We start from the raw sequence: 22469 nt of genomic DNA on the forward strand, positions 1-22469 counted from the left end.
ATCCTAGAGTCAAAACCCTGGTTTGTGAAATACACCATTTTTGTACATCCTTTTCTGCTATTCCTAACTATGCATTTAGATTTTATACATTATTAGCAAACTTACACATAAATACTATATACATGTATTAAGTTTTGGCCCCACCCTAATACCAAAACCCCTACACCTGGGATCATCAAATTTACAATTTTGATAAAGGACTACCTGCTCTTTCTAAATACCCACTTAGTTTCAATTTTGTATCAATAACACTAAAAGAAGATCAGCTATTTAAGTGTTTTACACATAAGCACTATATAGTAAGTTTGGCCCTGCCATGGAGTCAGAACCCCTACCCCAGGGATTGTGAAATTACAATTTTGGTAAAGGCCTTCCTGCTCTACATCACTATGCATTTATTTATTTTTTAAACATGTGCAGTTTTAGATTAGATTTTTAAAAATTGGTCAATTTTGGGCAGTTTTTGCCCCGCCCCTAGGGTGCAGGAATCCTGAAATTCACAATTTATGTCACCCTTGTTCCAAAGATGTTTCATACCAATTTTGAAAAGAATCGGAATGGAAGTTATCAAGAAGTTAAACATTTCTATTGTTCACACATTTAAGAATGACCATTTTGGCCCCACCCTAATACCAAAACCCCTACCCTAAGGATCATCAAATTTACAATTTTGGTAAAGGACTACCTGCTCTTTCTAAATATTTATTTAGTTTCAATATACATGTAGTATCAATAGCAGTAAAGAAGATGCTATTTAAAAGTGTTTTACACATAAACACTATATAGTAAGTTTGGACCCACCCTGGGGTCAGAACCCAGGTACTGGAGAAGAAATAAAAAATGTTAAAAGTTTACAGATGAGTGCCAGACTAAATGTGGTCAGGAAAGGTCACCTGAATTTTTAAGTTGCTGTACAAACACACACATATACATACATGTATATACTGTATATAAAATTATATATATACCAATTTAGTAGGCATTTTGATAAAACTATCTTATTAGACTAGTAGTATTCAAATCTTCAAATCTCTTTAACACACAACATCGAATCTGTAGGATTTGTAATTGTATTGCTGTCTTTATAGGTTGGTCCTTAAGAATTTTTATTTCTTATATGTACCCTTTTTTTCTTTATTCTTAATATTGAGTAAAAATTGGTTAAAATTAAGCTTTCACTATAAAACGTGTATATGTGTAGACCTGCTGAATGATACTGTATTTATATATGGAGATAATATAATTAATATAAATATGGAGGAAACTCACAGGCTTATAACCTGTTATCCAATCCTTTTCTTTCAATAAATTAATTATAAATTAAACTAACAAAACTGAGTGGTCAACCACCATACCCTCTCACACACAGTACCTAGTGATCCTAAGCTTGGACCTCTCGTCACAGCTGATTAAATACAGTACCGTAATTAAGATATGACAAAAAAGTTTCCAAACACTGATTAAGAATGCATTTAATTTCATTTTGCTGCACTTCATACATGGATTAAACAGTAAACCTTATTGTCAAGGATTGACAGAGTTTATCATTGAGAAATAAATCTGCTTTGTGTGTCAGGACTTTGGTTTCAGAACTATAGAAGTCACTGTATTGCCCTGTTGTCCACCAAACTGAAAGCTGGGGGTCGGTATCTTCTCTAAAAGTTCAAAATCTGAAATAAAAATAGGCTGATTATCAATTATTGCAATTTACTGCTAATTGTTATGACTGTAGTGTTTCATTTTCCCAATGCATATACAGTTGAACTTCAGTATCTTGAACATTGATTGATTGATTGATGTTTTCCCCCACTCAACAATTTTTCAGTTATATGGTGGCGCCCAGTTTTTATTGGTGGAAGAGAGAACCCAGGTACAATGTACCTGAGAAGAGACCACCGACCTTCCGAAAGTAAACTGGGAAACTTTCTCACTTACTGGCGCGAGCGGGATTCGAACCCGTGCCGACAGAGGTGAGAGGCTGTGTGATTTTGAGTGCGATGCTCTAACCACTCAGCCGTGGAGGCCCTTCTTGAAACATTGATATCTCAAATACCATTAGTTCAGTCAAAATAAATATAACCGGGACAAAATTGCAATAGAATTTATTTCTATCACATATCAATATACATGATGATAGATACAACATATCAAAAATCTAAAGAAATCTACAGTGGGGAAAGTAGAAAACATCGTGATTTAATTTATCGCATGCCGAACATATTTACCGTTGCAATTTCAGGCTTCCATAGACAACGTAAACTCGGCTGCTACCGCCCCAACATTTCACAACAAACCGCAATTTTTGCATGCTCCACGCACTTTTCATGGTATATGGCGAGGGGATATTAGTACACACCATAATATTAACATGTATTAGGTTTGTTGAAGAATCCTTACATGTACATAGAAATAAACGTGTTGCGTATGACAAATAATATTTCTCGTCGTCTGCTAGACCCATTTAAGATTTAGATTCCTTTAGAAATCTAAACAATTTCACGTTATATTGTAATACAGCAGACATAAAACATTATAAGATGTGAACTGACAGAATGACCGGACAGATTGATTTTAGAATTACTTTCGATTTAAGACTGACCTTTATTGAAATTTGACGCTTGCGGTTTCATTGATATGGAAGCCCATATGGAGGAAAATTAAGTAATTAAAAACAAAATAATATCCAGATTGGCCTTTCAAACGTTTTAATTTCTATTTATACTTAAATAATTTGAAAATTGATTTGTATATCTCAAAACAGTAAAATCATTCAATAAAAAATCATTTGTTCTCCGAGAACAGTTAAATAGTCTCGCTAAAGCCATGTAACGGGAAAAATTGACTGTCAAGGAAATCTTTTCATGAAGTTGCGCATTAATTTTTTCAACGCTCTATGTATAAAATTGCAAGCCTTGAAACGTGATTATACGTGACCACTTATATAGAATGAGTTGAATTAGCGGTTTGCATTCACGGGCACCCCCCCCCCCCTCCCCCGAGTGAATGTTCTACACGATTTTCACGAAACGGTAGAACTGACGCGCACATTTTGACTTCTTATTTATCGGACTTTATGTGGCTCTTCACGGGAACGATTCAAACATGAAATGCATTTCAATATTGTTAATCATCATGCATAGAGAGAGAAAATATATTATGTACGTATTGGTAACAGTTAGAGTGAACATTCTTTATCTGGCCAACACCTTGACTGTAATATGGGACCTCGGTTTTTAAAAGTCGTACCGGAAATCCCGACACATGACTTTCATTTCTAATGCCAGGCGTGTGACAAAGAGAAAGTCACTACTTACATTAAACCCGTAGGGATTCTGGTTAGAATAGGTCCTCAGTACCCCTTACTTGTCGCAAGAACCGACTAAAGGGGGGGAGCGGTCCTTCGGATGAGACCCCGTGTCACAGCAGGTGTGGCACGATAAAGATCCCTCCCTCCTCAAAGGCCATAAGTGCCGAGCAAAGGCCTAAATTTTGCAGCCCTTCACCGGCAATGGTCACGTCTCCACATATATGAGTGAAACATTCTCAAGCTGGACGTTAACAATAACAACTACTACTTACACTAAATTCTTGATCCAGGAGATATTTACGAAATAAAATTCATTTTAAAAATACATAAGGACATCTTTACGCCGGGCGGCATACTTAGGGTATGTATTAAAAGTATGTTGCAACAAAGCGTTGAAATTCACGCCTTCATGTATTTAAAAACAATGATATTTGTTTCTTATATCTACATTTTACTTCATATCTGTAGAAATTCCCAGGTGTTAAAATAGACCTCCTGTATTTATCAAGATCCATACACTTACAATTACAGCGTATTTATGAGGAAATGGCTATCATTACAATTTGTAGAGATATCAAAGGCAAAAACACTAAAAATGTAAACATACATAGTTTTTTTTTTTTTTTTTTTTTTAGATTAATACGTTACTCTAGCTATTTGAGGAGTAGAATATATATGAATATTGTATTTCGAGAGTAGGTAAAGCATCTTATAGACCGATAAAATGTCAATAATTGTTTTATCATTCTATCGAATAATTTTTAAAACATCGAAACTGGCTTTTAGATCCTAGAAATAAACTACACCTGGTCTGTCATCTTTGTGTACGGCTAAACGCAAGATTTAGTCGGAAGTGATTAGAGACGTGAGGTTGTCATACATATGTAATGATTGAAACAAATTAAAACCGAAACCGGCTACTAGAATGTACATGTATTGAACTTTGCAAACGATTTCTATTATTGGTCATTTTTAGATCAGGCTCGATACTACCAGAAATAAACAATTGTTACTCCGGTCCGTGATAGAGATAGTTAGTCAAGTCACCCTTTCCTTACAATTATTGCGAGATAGTCGGAGTAGAAAGTTTGCATTGAGTAACAAAAAAAAAAATAAATAATCATATTAATTTTGAAATTCTCTATTATTTTTGGTCCGATATTGGAGAAATCAAATTCACCGGAGAAATCAAATTCACATCGAATGCACATAATGTTTTAACTTTCCTCAATTATTCGATTTTGGCCAAATGAAAAGCATGGACTTTTTACAATCATTTTCGATAATGGAAAGAAAGAAATAAAGAGAAAGAAATGCAAAAATTTAAATTGGTTCTCCATTTTTCAGAGATCCTTTTGGGAAAATGTACAATGTGCATTAAATGATTACGCTTGAATATACTTACATATATGTAACAAAAATTAAGGGATTTCGAATAACTCTTTGCTGAGTGCTGACCACGTGACTGTTTTATTAGCAATATTTTCAAACCAACTCTTGATTGGTTGGTTGTTTTATGTCTCATCGAGAATTTTCACACACGTCACGACACCAGCTGTAGGTGAAGTATCACAAAGTTAGACCTTTATATGGTTAACACACAGGGCCATGGCAGTGAGAGTTCTTTAACGTACCAACATGCAGCAACACGGGATCTCCGTTTTTAAAGTCATATTCGAAAGACCAGCAGTGATTCTCACCTTCAGATGCCGAAAGTTTGGCAAATGAGCAATCGGTTACCCATGTTTACGTCTTAGGGCTCGAATGGGGCTCGAACTCACAACCCTCCCAGTTATGAAGCGAACGCTCTACCACTGAGCTACCGCAACCGGTCCAACCCTTGAATCTGTGCAAATCCAACTTCCTTTTTTCATTGTTATCTTTTTGACCACATGTAAAGAGGGTACGCACAATGCATACATTACACAAAGATTCAGAAAGTTAAATAAGTCAAGAGTGAAGAATCATTACTTTCGCCTGGGACAAAATCAAATAGTTTACGTTCCATAAGTTATGATATAACGTGATTATAGATTCATATTAGTTCGGGAAAAAAAAAACACCAACAAACAAACAAACAAAACAAAAAAATTGATCATTTGTTTGTATGAACAGAGTGTACACGTACTTTTTAAGAAAAGTTTCAGTTTTTGAAAGTGTATGTGAGATACATGTACATGTACCTCAAGACTCCTCACGGCGCGTTTAGTGTTAAAAGACTTGGGGTATCTGCTTCTTATAAATACACAGGCACTCGACGTTTTAAAAATATTTATAATTAAAAAAATTGTCTTTCTGTAAACATAATATTCACAATTTTTTATTATAGATATTTAAAACGTCGAATGCCTGTGTATAAATATACTTTCAAAAACTGAAATATATTTGTTATATTCACGTTGTACACTTTAATAATTTTAAATGCATTTAATACGCGGCATTAGCCTTCGTGTAGACCGTAAGTCCAATCATACTCAGTGATTGATCTACTTCAAAAGCCTCGTGTTTCAGGAAAAATGTTAAAGGAAAAATGGAGTGAATCTTAATAGTAATATTTATACTTATAACAAGGTGGCATTCAAGATCGTATCTAAGCTGGATTTCTTTCTAGGTCTATTGAACGTATCGTATGAATGAACGCTTAGTGCTATCCCTACTTTGAGCCAGCCTAGACGTCTGTTCAACTAAATTAGTAGCATTACACGCATGTGCATATATCTAGCATTACGTAGCTGCTAGTATTTTGAACGTAACATTGGCTACATGTATTCTTCAGCTATGTTTTTTTCCCCTCTTCTGCAGAAGGTTAACTTGTTTCCTCGTTCTAAAACGAGGTTAATCTTGTGGTACTAAAACCATTGAAGGTGTATACTACAAGTTTCTGGAATATTATGCAAAGTATCATCAGTTTGGTAATATTCTTGGTTTGAACATATTTTTATTGTATTCCTTGCAACTTTTTACTTCTCTTAAACCTGGCCCTGTGTTTCACACAGGATTTCAGATGCATTTTCATATTTTGACAACAGTGTTAATTAAGATTTGACGTAATAGAAGACATCATAGTTGATGAAATTTTAAAAAGCGTATTTTGAATACTTTCATTTTGCAGAGGAAATTCAGATTACTGATAAATTTACACAATGTCTAAATGTTTTTGCAATTGCTATTTATTTGATGTTATAATAAAATATATTTGAAGAAAATATGTGTGTTTAGAACAAGATATTGGGCTAATTTCAATTGTTAAACTATTCAGCACAAAATTTGTCCGTTATTGTATATTGACAGAGAAAATTCGGATTAATCACGAAATTCACAAAAGTCTATTTAATAGCCGTGTTTCGAGTTACTCCGGAACACAGTGTTTATTCTGTGTTTAGTCACGCCGCGTCAAAAATGTTCCACAGGGTTACTTCCGGTTTATCGTTGTTTACCAACAGTCGACACTTCGTGTATTAGGCCTAGGCTTAATTTTGTCGATCATCATGAAATTGAAATACAAATTTAATAGTTTGGGGTGTATGCGGTACATATTTGTTTATGAGCGTTTGATAAGCTACTATTGATCTACGAAATACAACGAAAGACTTCGTCAAGAACAGAAGAAGACGATGCATGTCGTGTAACTCACACAAGGCCCAGCTGTCTAGTAACCGGAGGGGTAAAGGAAAAGAACGTATTAGACTCACTGAAACCTGTCAAACAGGTAAAATGAAAATTATGACGACATTTTATATATATACAAAACACAATGTGCACTGCTTCATAAAGCAGGCATTAGGTCCACTCGGGTCCAGTACAGTCTAGGGCCTATGTGAAATAGAATTTACGTTACCAAATCAGGGCCAAAATGGGCATAAACATGTAACATATATAACCAGGTCCATTCCAAAGACTATTTCTACCTACGTAGCTATTAATAGCTACCTAGGTATTTAAAGCTACTTAAAGTAGCTACTTTTACATGTTTTTAAAGATATAAATAAATAATAATTAAGGCACATCTTTTAAACAGGTCAGTCGTTTTATGTATCATGTTGTGCATGTGCATGACAAAATTCGGAGTGTAAATTTATATACTTTACGAGGGTGGAAAATGTAGAGGAAATTGCGTGAAAAATCGACTCAAAAACTTTTAATGTAAGAGTGCATGAATGTTAACTTTAAAATTAATAAAGATTTGTAAAACATTCTAGACTTCTTATCATGTATCTTTGATCCTAAGTTCCTAGAGAATGGAAGTGGGTGCAGTTATTGATGCAAATTTGAAAGTAATCATTTTTTGTCCAATATTTTTGTGGTATTCAATGTCAGTATAAGTGAATCAAGAAATTTGGTACACACCATGTTGCGCCGTTCCTGCGTTTGGCCACGAAATGCAAGTAAAGGAAAACGTAGGTAAAAATAGCTACCTGGAGTAGGTTTAAATACCTAGGTAGCTATAAGTAGCTACATAGGTAGAAATAGTCTTTGGACTGGACCTGATAATTATTGATATAAAATTTAGATAATGACAATACACAGTGAAAAGTAATAGATTAGCTATAATATTATAGGTATTTGAAATGGCTTTATTATTTAAAGCTAGTTTAGATTGAATTAGGCTGGGTTTCTAAGTGCAATGATATAGCCATATGTGGGCGAGGATAAAATTATCTACTTGGGTATAGTCAATATGCTGTCTAATTTGAAAATAATTATTTATCAACTAATACTTATGTTACAGATTAAGTCTTTGGAGTTCGACTTTTAATGATATACTCATGTAATTGGAAGAATTTTTAGCATGACTATTTATTGTTGTAGTCATTTTATTGACTTTTCACAATCCAGTAGGTATTTGTGATTACTGCTCATATTTATATCACTGAACAAAATATATATCTGATCATGATTAAGGTAATATTATTCCTTTCAGCAACATAATTTCAATTATGTGCTCATAGACTGGTCCAGCACAATCTCTAGTATACTTAGCTATATAAATATGCTAATCAAGCTATATAGCTTTGTAAAGCTAATTGAAATTGCTTGATATAACTATTTCAAATCTTCTATCAAATATATTTTTAAAGCATAAAAATTGAATTTCTAAGTGAAAATATTTCATCCTTGTACTTGAAACAACACACTGTAAACAAAAAAAGCTTCTTAAACTATGTACCTTAGGAAGAATTTTGATTCAAAATTGTCAAATGTTTAGGATTATTAAGTTGTTACAGATTCCACATTGTAAAGTCATCATATACTTATCAAAGCTTCGACACACACAAGGTAGTGGACAGTTATCAATACAAAAGAAATTCTCTTTTCATGAAAATTCTTAAAATGACATATGATCTATACTTAAAATAGTGTTGTGGTTAGTTCAAAGTACATGTATATTGTTATGTGTCATTGCACTTAAGAAATTTAATCGAAACTAGCTTAATGAAGCTGTTTGAAATAGCTTTATAAAACTATATAGCTAAATATAGAGATTGTGCTGGGCCTGATAGATATAGCAATGCAGAGGAAATCCGTCATATGCATCAAAAGTTTGAAAAAGGTGAATTGACTTAAATATAAATAAAATCATGAAAACTCATACATTCACAGTTTTAATATGAATTACTTCATGTATTTAAAAATAAGTTTTAAAAAATATACATGTATGTACAGTGAACAGTATTTTTAACAAATACATGAATTATAATTTCAGCATTATTTTTTTTTTTTTTTTTTTTTACATCTTTGCTTCTCAAATTGACAAAAGTCTATTATCAATATTGTGGCATCCCTCCTCTTTTTCAGGTATATGGGAACAGGATCATTTTCCATGCCTTTCACTTGAGGTCTTCAGTTTCATCATTAATCATCTGAATGTCGGTATGCCAAACTCTCATGATGTCATGCCATTACTGGATATTCCTTAACAGTGGTTTATTTATGCCACACTACCTATAACATTGCCAAAATATTTGACTGAAAATTTTCAAATACACAAGATTTGAAGCAGCAAAAGAAAAGAATTACATATGTATAACACACAAAAAAGAAGAAATTAATTCTCACCTGGCTGATATGAACTTTTTACTCCTTTTTAGCTCCCTTTCACTGCATACCAGCCAATAACTAGCAGTCATTATATGCAGATCAGCCATTGTTATCAACCTGTGTATATATATGTTGAATGAAATATGAATGAAAATTGTTGTTCTTTGTTATTCTTTTTAAAATATATATATACTCAATAGTATATTTCCTTACACAGTACTGAATCAAAGGGGTAGGAGAGCAAATACATAATATATAACCTGGCTCATGTTCAGCTGGTTCCATTCTTGTATATAAGTGGTTTGAGTGGAAATGTACATATCTGATGTACATGTACATGCAAAGTACCTTGATTGCACAGGCAATATGCATCACTTGTGTTCGAATTTACTATTAAAGAGTACCCCAAGCGATGCATATTGCCTGTGCTTGATTGGTATTAAAAGTTGGAGAAAAGATCAATGTTCTTTGATATAATTCAAAATTTTGCAATTTATGAACACCGTTGTAAAATACATACACTGCTCAGATGTGGATGAGGGTACAAGTATACCTATTCTTAAGATTGACAAGATTTTGCACAGTCTATATTACATTTTTAAACCTCTTGGTTTTCCTAAAAGTTAATATAAGGAAACTTGCTAGAACAATGATGTTCCTTTGTTGGTTCAGCTTTCACGGAATGTAATAATCGCACTCAATTTCGGCTGCTCGTGGTTTTCTTCACAAATGACGCCATCGTTTCCTCTGCGTGAACGCTTTTCCCGGGTTTGGGAAAAGGTAAACTTTGACATCTTCCCAAGTAAATATATATCCCTTGCTATCCTTTATCTGATTTGCGACAGTTTGTGCCGCAAAATCTATATTTTGTCAAAAACAATTTTGTTACCAGTGTAAACAAAATTAACCGGAAGTACCCCTGTGGAACATTTTGCTCATATCACGTGACCGGCGTGGCTAAATACGAAAAATCCCGGGTGTTCCGGAGGAACTCGAAACACGGCTATTCATAGCTAACTACGAAATATCCTAACAGTAAAATATTTCTCTTAAAGTACATCAACGATAAAACATGTATGTTATAATGAATCATGAAATATGTACCATAACCTAATTAATCCAAATTTGGTTTCAGTGGTTTTTCTTTTGAAATACGAAAACTTTGTATGATAATTTATAATATTTCCCCAAGTAAGAAATCATTAGATTTTTTATATATGTTATTTCGATACATGTAGATTTGATTTATAGTAACAAAAATTCTGTTGCAATTTTGTCACGGTTCGGCATTTTTTGGGCTATTTTGACTGGACTACATGGATATGTCGAAGTGAGTTGGAAGTCCCAACTACATTTTCTTTATGCATTTCAACCTCAATATCTCAAAACCTCGGATATCTCAAAGTTTTTTCTTGGCTCCATTGAATTTGAAATAATGAGGTTTGACTGTATACATTGTCATATAAATCTGTAGTTGTGTTCGGCAGGTAACATGAGTTCTACTTTTGGCATTTGAGAAGTATGGACTGTGTGGTGCATCATTAAATTCAATGGGATTAATGTAAACAGAATGGTGAATAAATATAGCAATTGATGTGAAATAAGTGTGTAGATATATAGCACTCATATATACCAGTATACATGGAAACAAAACTATAGGATACCAAGTCATGACATATCAGCTGACTAAGAGCAACTGTTGAGCTAAGTACATGTAAGAGATCGTGCCTGATATCTTTCCTTAATACAAAGTTATGGCCCAGACATATATTTCTTCCAAAGACAAGCATGCAGACACAAACATGGTGATTCTTATTATCCCCCCACCCCACCCCAACCCACCCCCCCATAACTTTTCTTTGTGGGGGGTATATATATCTTATGATTTATAAACCACGTTTAAGCTAGAAATGTGATACCTAAATGAAGGTGAAGATAACAAACAGTGATCAATCTCATAACTCCTATAAGCAATACAAAATAGATAGTTGGGCAAAGACACACCAGAGGTGGGACCAGGTGCCTATGAGGAGTAAGCATCCCTGTCAACCGGTCACACCCACCATGAGCCCTGTATCCTGATTAGGTAAACAGAATTATTCGTAGTCAAAATCTGTGTGCCAAGAACGGCCTAACAATTGGTATGAAACACGTCAGACAGCATTTGACGGTTGACCCAATGATAGGTTGTATTGATGAACTAGATCGTTATAACGACCATAGAATTTGCAAAATGCTGACTTCAATCAAGACTGTTGAAACCCCTGTACCATCAACTTGTTTGTCAGTAATAGAATTTATGCAAATGGAGGAATTCATAAATGGACATTGTCTCTGAAGTAAGCAACAAATGCTCAATTCCACAACATATGCTGGAAGATCTATGAAACGTATTTCTGTCTTCAACAGAAGATATTGCAATGAAAAAATTTCTATACATTTTTTTTATGGTGGGGATTTAAAGTGCAGACTGCCCAGTAGGGGCCCTGCTAAATTTGGTTTGTTGCTGTCTCTGACTCTGCACTTACCCGTTTCCCAGAACTGTAGCAGCTGCTGCTCTGTCCAGTTACACGATGTTATCACAAACAGGCCATTGTCAGAAACAATTCGCTTCACCGTTCTCAGGTAAGCTGTGCGAGCCTCCATCTCATCATCAGGTATCAGACTGATTGCATCGTAAGTTCCTTTATCAATGACGACCTTGTATTTCTTGGTTAAACAGGTGTATTTCTCTGTACAGTCATCAGCAACTAAGTCAACAACCTATTCAAATAGGGGTCAAATCTTCATTTTAAAATCTAGGCTCAGCAGCACTAACTTTTTTAGGCAAACTAAGGTCACGTTTCGGATTGCCTCATACCTGGTAGTTTATGCAGGTTATCTCCTCTTTGTGTGCGACAGATTTGGCCAGATCTATGGCCCCCTCTGAATAGTCCACGCCTGTAAGGTTGGTGTATCCTCTTCTGGCCTGAAAACATTTTTGATTTAAGTTACTACTAAGTTCAAGTACTGGTAGTACTTATCCTATTAAGGCTGATACTCGTGTTCAGCATGACGTGACTGCCTGCATCTTTCTACAGCTGTGTAAGTGAGTAGAGGGACTTTTTCTTGGATACACTGCTCAGAAAGTGCTTCCCCTGGGATTCTAAACCATTCTATAAAACTAAAAGGAGGACTCTTTTCATATTCACTGAATGTATTAAGATGTGAAATTTTGGATGTAAAAACTTCAGAATGCATATTATACTGTGGAATCATTAGAATTCGTGGTGGCTCAATTTTCGTGGAATTCGTGGGTACCCCTCACCCACAAAATTACATCCTCAACGAATAAAGACAACTAGTATACAAGAATCTTACAAATATATAAATCCACGAAATTACGTCCCCACGAACCCATAAAAATTCAACAATTCACAAAAATTGGCCCCCACGAATTTAAATGATTCTACAGTACATTTGTTCGACACACAAACAAAAACTGAGTGTCATGGTTCTTGCTTTCCTGTCAATATTAGGTCAAGGTCAGATGACTTTCAAATTCCATTAGCACAGACATTACTAGTTGTATATACCAGTACTTGTGGTCCATTAGAGCTGACATTACTAGTTGTATATGCCCAGTACTTGTGGTCCATTAAAGCAGACATTACTAGTTGTATATACCGGTACTTGTGGTCCATTAGAGCAGACATTACTAGTTGTATATACCGGTACTTGTGGTCCATTAGAGCAGACATTACTAGTTGTATATACCGGTACTTGTGGTCCATTAGAGCAGACATTACTAGTTGTATATACCGGTACTTGTGGTTCATTAGAACAGACATTACTAGTTGTATATACCGGTACTTGTGGTCCATTAGAACAGACATTACTAGTTGTATATACCGGTACTTGTGGTCCATTAGAACAGACATTACTAGTTGTATATACCGGTACTTATGGTTCATTAAAGCAGACATTACTAGTTGTATATACCGGTACTTGTGGTCCATTAGAACAGACATTACTAGTTGTATATATACTGGTACTTGTGGTTCATTAAAGCAGACATTACTAGTTGTATATACCAGTACTTGTGGTTCATTAAAGCAGACATTTTACTAGTTGTATATATACCGGTACTTGTGGTTCATTAAAGCAGACATTTCATGTAAGGAAGCTTTATGCAAATTTCAGTCTGCATTATGTCAGGAAGCTTTCATGTTAACTTTAGCTCTTCTGGCCCAGTGGTTCTTGAGAAGAAGATTTTTAAAGATTTTTCCTATATATTTGTATGTAAACTTTGATCCCCTATTGTGGCCCCATTCAACCCCCAGGGCCATGATTTTAACAAACTTGAAAGTGCACTATGTCAGGAAGCTTTCATGTAAATTTCAGCTCTTCTGCCCCGGTAGTTCTTGTTGAGAAGATTTTTGAATGACCCCACCCTATTTTTGCATTTTTGTGATTATCTCCCCTTTGAAGGGGGCATGGCTCTTCATTTGGAAAAACTTGAAAGCCCTTCACCCAAGGATGCTTTAGACCAAGTTTGGTTATAATTGGCCCAGTGGTTCTGGAGAAGAAGTTAAAAATGTAAAATGTTTACCGACAGATGGACAGAAAGATGACGGACAACAGGCGATCAGAAAAGCTCACTTGAGCTAAAAATCGGAGAGGGCTACATTATTGCAGCTAATACAGTACATGCCATGAAATTAAAATCTAAGCTGATCAATATTAACATGTTTATCATTGAACAATAATGTAAAAACACATATTCCATTGTGGCTCAGTCTTGGCCCTGAGAGAAGAAGACATCAGTTGGATACACTAAAAAAAAATTAAATTAATTATTTTTACCTTCATTTTTAATACAGAAAACAATAGCTATCTGAAAGCATATGTAAATGTATTGTGTACTACTATAGTAGTAGTGCAGTGATGTGGATTGGTGGCACATGTATAGCAAATTACTTGAATTTAAGGCACTTAATGACGATAGATTATTGTCCCAAACAGTAAATTATAACAAATTTTATTGGAAATAGTTCTCAAAAATAACACAAATGGTCATAAGTTAGCATGTTTACAATTTCCAATCCAACAATTTACCATATCATCGAACCTTATCGGAAACAAATCTACCCCACCAAAATCCTCCCTCCCTTATTCTGCATTCTAAACTTAAATTCAACCAAATTTTACAGATTTTTAAAATATTGTTTGTTGAATTTTTTTTATGAAAAGATATTTCCTATCAGCATACATTACAATGTAAAGTTTTAGAAACATTCTAACCCTAATTATCTCCCCTATCTAGTATCCTTACTCCTGGGGAAACAATTTGAATTAAACTGAATCTACACAAGGATACTTTCATTTAACAAACTGCATCTTGCTCTTCCAATTTTTAAAAAATTTTTTTTAGGAGTATCAAAATTAGCAGCAATTCTATGTAGCATATTAAACTTCCATGTGGAGTTTTTTTTAATTTCAGAGAAAATGAAGAGGATTCTTTCAAAGGTCAGAATGTAACACTATAACGGAGCAGGATTTAGTTTGACTGACTGCCATATCAGTGGAATTTTTAGCGAAACACAAATTTAACAATTTTCCATAAAAAATTGATATGTATAATTCTAGCAAATTTATAATTCCAAGAAAGATAACTCTTACTGACGATATGGAATAAATTGTTAGCAATATTCAAGTTTAGCGATCACAGCAATATCACTAATAATGCCAAAATTAAATCCTTGCTAGATATTTTGCTTATACGGTATATTAGTTCTCTAGCTAATCACCATTTCTATGAGCATAATTCCATTGCCACAACCAAGGTCTAACACAGGGTCTTCTATTGTCACCAAGCCACAGTCCTCTAGCCAATCTAATACTCGTTCTTGACTATCCTCTCCAAACCTGAAAGTCATAAATATAGATTCTATAGTTACAAAATGCACATCATTCATGACTGCTGATCAAGGAACAGCAATCTGTTTGGATAAGGTCTTAAAATAAAGGTTTCATTAAAAATTGGCATGATAAAGAACCCTCACTAGTAAATGGCCCAGTGTGCCTTGCTTAGATTAAAATATGTGGCACTTTATCTACAGCTAGCAAGTTACTTGCAAGTGAGATGGGCTTGAAAATTGTGAGACTCGTACGCAAAGAGTGAGATATAACAAAGAGTGGAATATAACAAAGAGTGGGATATATAACAAAGAGTGAGATATAACAAAGAGTGGAATATAACAAAGAGTGGGATATATAACAAAGAGTGGAATATAACACAGAGTGGGATATATAACAAAGAGTGGAATATAACAAAGAGTGGGATATATAACAAAGAGTGAGATATAACAAAGAGTGGAATATAACACAGAGTGGGATATATAACAAAGAGTGAGATATAACAAAGAGTGGGATATAACATATATACTGGCAACGTCTTTATATGAGTGAATTAAGATTTTCAAAGAGATACTATAAACTCTATACCAACTTCAGAAGTGGAATTGTCAAGTTGAGGAAACTGATTATATTTCCTTTACACACAGAATGTCAAATGGATAGAGCAAATTAATACAAGGACACCAACAAAAAAGTCTGGGATAACGGCCCCCTTGTTTGAACAAAAAATTGACATTAAGTCTTTTTCACTCAATGTCAACTATTTTGATAATGAGTTTATGTACAATTTTCTGATATATATTAATCTTTAAAGGACACAACGCATGTTTCTACATTTTTTCAGCAAACTTAATTCTTTTCATGCCTAAAACTACTTTAATGTGTTTTAAATGTAATAGTTTGCATAGTTTCGAGTTTGAAAGTGATGAAATTGAAATCTTGCGTTATGCATATTTTACATGCCATTATGTGTGACGTCATATGCGCCCTCGAGTTTGAAAAACATCTATTAGTCATTTCATAAACAGATTAGATTTAATCGACAAAAAACCAATTATCACGTTAACGGCTTGTAAAAAATAATGCATCAAGATGTTTTTTGCCATGTTCAGGTGTACTAGTTGTCTATAGAAAGGATTTAGACTGAATATTTTTCGAAGGAAGGTACGAGAAGAAAGACGTGTATAATTTTTTTGCTGGAGAATGATCTTTACCTTAAAAACAAACACCCAGTCACCTTTTCAAAAACAGCTTGGACAGAGACCCTGATAAACTGCGAGAAAATGGATATATCTAAGCTATAAGCACTGGTAGTCCTACAGCATAAATTCTGTTTTGGTCTTCAAATTCAATATAGACTCGGATCTACTGACCTTCACCTTGTAACAATTAACATATACAATGTAACTTGTGCCCTCAGTTTCTACCAACTGGTAGATTTACAAAAGTTTTAATGATACAAAATAATTTAACTATTAATTATATAAGTAACAGAATATTGTATTTCCTAACTTTGAATTTTAAAATTATTTCCTCATTGTACTCGTAAAATCTTTCAAGAGTGCGTCAGTATAACCCTGTGCTCCCTCTTCCTAACGACGTGCTGATCACATTTCAAAAATAATAAGATTGCTTTATCAAAATAAAATAATGTGATTTCCACTTTAAATTTGTTTGTGTTTTTTTTTCTTTTTCTTTCTTTCCGAAATGCACCCGTGACAGTAGTTTGGCCTATATGGAGCGCCAAATTAATATAAACTCAAATAATAGAAGATATCATCAATTAAATTATTGCTCTCTTTAATTGAATTAATGCGTGCATTAAATCAATTATTGCTCTCATCAAATGAATTAATGCGCGCTTCAATTCAATTATTGCTCTCATCAATTGAATAAATGCGTGCATCAATTGAATTAATGAGAGCAATAATTGATTTAATGCGTGCATTAATTCAGTTATTGCTCTCTTCAATTCAATTGATGAGAGCATCAATTGAATTAATGAAAGCAATAATAGATTTGATGCGTGTATTAATTCAATTATTGCTCTCTTCAATTCAATTGATGAGAGCATCAATTTAGTAGAAATATTGCTCGCAATAATTAATTTAGAGCTCGGTATAAATAATTTGATGATCTCTTTAATTCAATTGATTTAATGCCCGCATTATATCAATTATTGCTCTCTTCAATTGAATTGTAGCACGCATCAATTCAATTGTTGATATCATTAATTCATTTGAAGAGATCATTAATTCAATTAAAGCACACATCAATTCAGCTGAAGAGTTAATGCTATCATCAATTCAATTAATGCGCGCAATAATTCAGAATTGAAGATATCATTAATTATTTGAAGAGATCATTAATTCAATACAGAAGTTCCAAGTTCCCCAAGAGTTATTTCCCTTTGTCGAACTCTTCCGTAAATTATGACGTAAAATATGATGACAGTGGGTACATTTGCTAATTACTATCGTTGTATTATTTCTTAAAAGATGATATCCAGAGTTTCTGAGACCATCCTATCTCAGGGGAAAGGCAACTTTAGTGAGTTGATGAGTATTGGATAACAAAATGGCCCAAACAAATACTGTTAATTGCCATTTTTCTTTCTTTGATAAAAGTGTCACTCATTGACAAGTAAATGAGGAAACGAATAATGATTTAATAGCCAATTTGATGATCTTATTCAAACAGATTATGCTTGATATGGCCAGAATATACATACCAGTGATTGATATAAATAAAAGTTACGCTTTTATTACATTAATCGTACGTAATTGTTATGTACAATGCCAGTCTACGATATAATGTATACATTGTGTACCCACCATACGTCATAAAATGCGAAAGAGTTCGACAAAGGGAAATAATTTTTGTGTAACTCGGAACTTGCGTATTAAAGCGCACATCAATTCAGCTGAAGAAATAATGCTATCATCAATTCAATTAATGCGCGCAATAATTCAGAATTGAAGATATCATTAATTATTTGAAGAGATCTTTCATGAAATTGTTGCGTGCATCAAATGAATTGATGATATCTTCAAATAATTGAAGATATCTTCAATTATTTGAGTTTATGTTAATTTGGCACTCCATAGGCCTAGGGCCTAGTTGTTAACAATGTAACGTATTATAATTTGTCTAATCCAAAAATAAATAATGATTACACTGTTTATTTTAGAAAAACAGCACCAATTACAGATGTATAAAGGAATAACATTTCCAAACAGTTTGTAGACAGCGACCCATATAAAAATTATTTACTCGCAATATTGCCGATTTCATACTCGCTTTCCTCACTATATTTGGGTATTTACATCGCTATTTGTATGCACTGGTGGCGAAAAGATATAAAACTCAGGAAATTTGTCAACATCGATTTAAATGTTGCCCATGGTGAATAAATTAGGCCCCTAAAAGCTGAGTTTTTAATAATACCACACAGTACTTTCACAATCCGAAGGGCACATGTGACATCACTGTACCACATGACTACCTACCTAATTAACTAGACTTTTTTTAAATCAGTGCATAGATTTAAATCTGTATTGTGGTTAATTATCACAAAATTTTGGCGAACGAACTATTAGAATTAATTACTATAAGCATAAAGAAGACAAAATGCATATAATTTCGTATACTTTGAAAACATAAGATGTGTCCTTTAAAGACCCCAAAAAATACTTTATGGTTTCTTCACAGATCACTGGATGTGGGTGGAGCTCATCTATGGTCATTGTTATTTACCTGGCCAAGGGAGCAGGGATTTGATATACACTCACAGGACATGTCTCAGAGCTGTCTGCAGAGTTTATGTGGTCATATTGATTGTATAATGGTTGTAATCCTAATGGTAGCTGACACATAGTCAACATCCACAATCTCTTTCTCTCTCTTACTCTTAGTCATTGACTCAATGAATAATTTCATTTATAAATATTGAAGTATCATAAATTGATAATATAAATTATTTCAATAAGTTACAAATTTTAGAAATTTATGTGTAAATTAATGTTTGTTTTCTGATTGTGTAATCTATAATACATGTACAATGTATATAGAGGGGGAAATACAATTATATTAAAATTGCATTGTTCAGGGGTCTTTTTTTAAATTTTGAATTATGAGAATTCTCATAAAATTAAAATAGGAGTTGTGGACAGGTCAATGCTATAGAAACTCAGGTATACTGGGCCTCCTCAAGATCTAAAGAATGCCTGTAAGTATTGGCTGTTATATTGTTATCAAAACACCTCTCTGGGGTCCCTCCAGACTACAGTCACTGCAGATGTCTCTCCACATGAGATCTTTTGTTAAAAGTTTAATTGACAGGCAACCTACCTTTGATCACCATACAGGTAAAATTTGGGGGTGTTAACTTGAAATTGGGTCTTTAAATCTTTAATTGATGGTAATCCTAAGATATGACATCACAAATGTTTTACTTTTCACAGATTTTTGAGATTTTGCTTGATAAAATTTACAAATAAAAATGTTTTAAATAAAAATCTAAAAGATTTTGAATCAAATATTTACTATTTAGCCCATTAGTTCCAAAGATTTCAAATGACCTTAGCAATTTTTCTCTGTTTTTTTTTTTATCATCTCATCTTCGACATTCATAGAAACAAATTTGGATTCCCTTTCCACAATTCAGTGAGGAGCTGTGTCAAGATTGGTTGAAATTGGTCCATAGGTAGAACGTGCTGGATGAAACAAAATTTACCATATTTCACCAACATCTCCAAATTCCTTGAAAGATTCAATTTCTCTGTCGTAAGTTTTGTCCCAACTGCAAGATACAAATAAAATCATTTTAGAGTCCCATAATTACTCTGAATTCTGTAAGTCTATACTGACCAAATCCTGACCTCAGCAAGATTGCTCCCTCCTCAAATATATCCCAGGGATTTTCTTAATATTCAAATAATTACCATAAATAATAATAGCCCTCCCCTTCTCTCTCTCCCTATATCTCTATCTCTCTCTTTCTACATCACGCATGGGACACAGAAAAATAATCACGATTTGAATGCAGACCCCTGAATTTATAATCAGGTGCTCTACCAGCAGAACTATCTGGCCACCGGTGATCAAACCTGTCTGACCGCCTCACACTCAAGTTCAAGACAACTTGTTGTAATCAGACAACACAGATATACATGTGTACTTGAAGTGATATATATGTAACCCATGTAGGTAAAACTATAACTCTTGGGTTGGTTTGTTGATATTCATAATTACAGCTTACTCCACTTATATTAAAGTCGCTTATTTTGAAATATCGCTTATTTTGAAGTAAAACAAAACCCCCAGTCTCAGTCTCTTATTTTCTTTGCATTAAAATATCGGTTAAATTGAAATCGTTTATATTGAAATATCGCTTATTTTGAAATCAATTATCGGTCCGCTGAGTAGATAATGTTTTGTTTTTATAACAGCTATATTGAAGTCACCTGTGATGGTAAATTCAATCAATTATCTAAATGTTGTAAATTGTGTAATGTAATAAATTCATATTTCTGCTTTCATAATCGGGATCGAGATGCCAAATGGAGTCTCTGATATGGTCGACATTTCCGATATCGTTTATTTTGAACTTCGGTTACATTGAAAGAAAAAGATTGGTCCCCTGAATTTCAATATATCCGGAGTAAGCTGTAAATCTAAAATCTAAACCTGCAACATACATAAACATTTGAACATAACATTTACCCTAGCTGTAACTCACAAAGTACAATACAGCATAATATCTAAAGTATAATATTACTATTACTTAAATTCACACATAATAATATATGTACATGTATAAATATGCTTACCAGTCTATAGCCAATGTAATAAATCTGATGAATATATAAGGTATTTCTCTATACTGCCAACACCTTGACGGTCATGCAGAGAATGACTGGATATTATAGAATAGCATGCGTGTGCGAGTTAGTGAATACAGCTCACTCTCTCTCAATCACGTGACATACAAACCAGAAACTATGATAGACACCAGCTACCAAATAATATATGAACCTGGTCACATATATATAGTATTTGAATTAATCATTAATGTCGAGTTCTCATAGTATGTTCAATGTAATTACAAAGACATGCCACACAACAAGACTATAAACACAAACTTAAAGGGACATGGACACGATTTGAACTGAAAATTTTCAAATTTAATTTTCCACATGTTTAATGTTTATGAAGCACCAGTAGCAGTCAGCTGGACTGATCGCAAGTGGCCAGATAGCTCAGTTGGTAGAGCACCTGACTAGAGAATTCAGAGGGCCCGGGTTCGAATTCCGGTCTGGCCCATTGCATTTTCTCCCTTCCTGTTACTTTTGGTGCCGTTGACCACCTCTGGACTTGCAGATGAAAGTCCTGCTGGGGTCAAAAAGACTCTGGGCTGTGTTCTTCAGTCCCGTTACATTTACAATGCTCAACTATTAAAGGTATTTCTAATAGTCAGCGAAAAATTTAATGTCAGTTGCTGAGTTACATGTGAGATACAGCACTCCCAATTCCTTGTTATGTAAACAAGGCTCGTGTCTTGTTTTTGTTTAATACATATAAATTGCTTCATAGAAAATATATTTAAAACAAAACACAAGAAATTGTTAAACTGTGTTCAGAATTAACTTGTAAATTGAAAAGTCTGTTTTAAACAAAACTTTTACTATATGTAGTATATTTAATCTATGTAAACAAAACACGACATGAGCCTTGTTTACATAACAAAGAATCGTGAACTCTGTATATCTCTTGTATAACTTGACAAATGTATGACTTGAAGCATTGTAAACAATAAAAATGGAAAAATAAAATTTGAAAATTTTCAGCTCAAATCGTGTACATGCCCCTTTAAGACAAGTACACATATGTGACATTACTATTCTTTGGTCCCAAGTTCAGATGACACAAAGTCACGTTTAGTTTCACTGGAGGCTGACATTATGGATCGAAAAATGAGGTCAGCAAGGGTGGGTGTAAATGTAGTAAAACATATAGGCCCAGATAAATGTCTCCCACGATCCACAATCAGCGTAATTAAATTATCTATAAATGTATTGTTTTCTAGTGAGCAAATTTAAGAATGTATTTCATTTCGGAACCATTTGGCAATATCTGGTACGATTCGACACATTTACAATAAAATAAGGTTACATATCAAATATAATTATATCTTCCTTTTTTAAATCATCTTAAACAAAATAAA

The 22469-nt window shown here is 33.7% G+C and overlaps 1 protein-coding gene and 2 long non-coding RNA genes across 3 annotated transcripts; 1 reads left to right on the forward strand and 2 right to left on the reverse strand.

The window, feature by feature from the left end:
- Positions 1-1455: 1455 nt before the first annotated feature.
- On the reverse strand, positions 1456-22303 carry LOC125654865 (EEF1A lysine methyltransferase 2-like). Its single transcript, XM_048884970.2, has 6 exons — positions 22144-22303; positions 19980-20045; positions 15136-15253; positions 12207-12314; positions 11875-12109; positions 1456-1670 (listed from the first exon to the last, which is right to left on the reverse strand). Exons 1-6 carry the CDS (start codon positions 22203-22205, stop codon positions 1573-1575), a joined length of 687 nt encoding a protein of 228 aa, XP_048740927.1. The 5' UTR covers positions 22206-22303; the 3' UTR covers positions 1456-1572.
- Positions 6645-9500, forward strand: LOC130048251 (uncharacterized). The gene is made up of 2 exons (XR_008797098.1): positions 6645-7016; positions 9104-9500. It is a non-coding gene; the product is annotated as an uncharacterized LOC130048251 (long non-coding RNA).
- On the reverse strand, positions 8894-10351 carry LOC125681932 (uncharacterized). Its single transcript, XR_008797099.1, has 2 exons — positions 9951-10351; positions 8894-9463 (listed from the first exon to the last, which is right to left on the reverse strand). It is a non-coding gene; the product is annotated as an uncharacterized LOC125681932 (long non-coding RNA).
- Positions 22304-22469: the final 166 nt, after the last annotated feature.

Source organism: Ostrea edulis, chromosome 7, assembly GCF_947568905.1.
Source record: "Ostrea edulis chromosome 7, xbOstEdul1.1, whole genome shotgun sequence".
In the NCBI taxonomy this organism is placed as follows: domain Eukaryota; kingdom Metazoa; phylum Mollusca; class Bivalvia; order Ostreida; family Ostreidae; genus Ostrea; species Ostrea edulis.

Coding starts and splice junctions, on each gene's coding strand:
- LOC125654865 (XM_048884970.2), bottom strand. CDS start 22,205: ATGTCAGCCTCCAGTGAAACTAAACGTGACTTTGTGTCATCTGAACTT. Junction 20,046..22,143: donor GAACTTGGGACCAAAGAATA/GTAATGTCACAT, acceptor TGTATCTTGCAG/TTGGGACAAAACTTACGACA. Junction 1,671..11,874: donor GCTACAGTTCTGGGAAACGG/GTAAGTGCAGAG, acceptor TTTTTATTTCAG/ATTTTGAACTTTTAGAGAAG.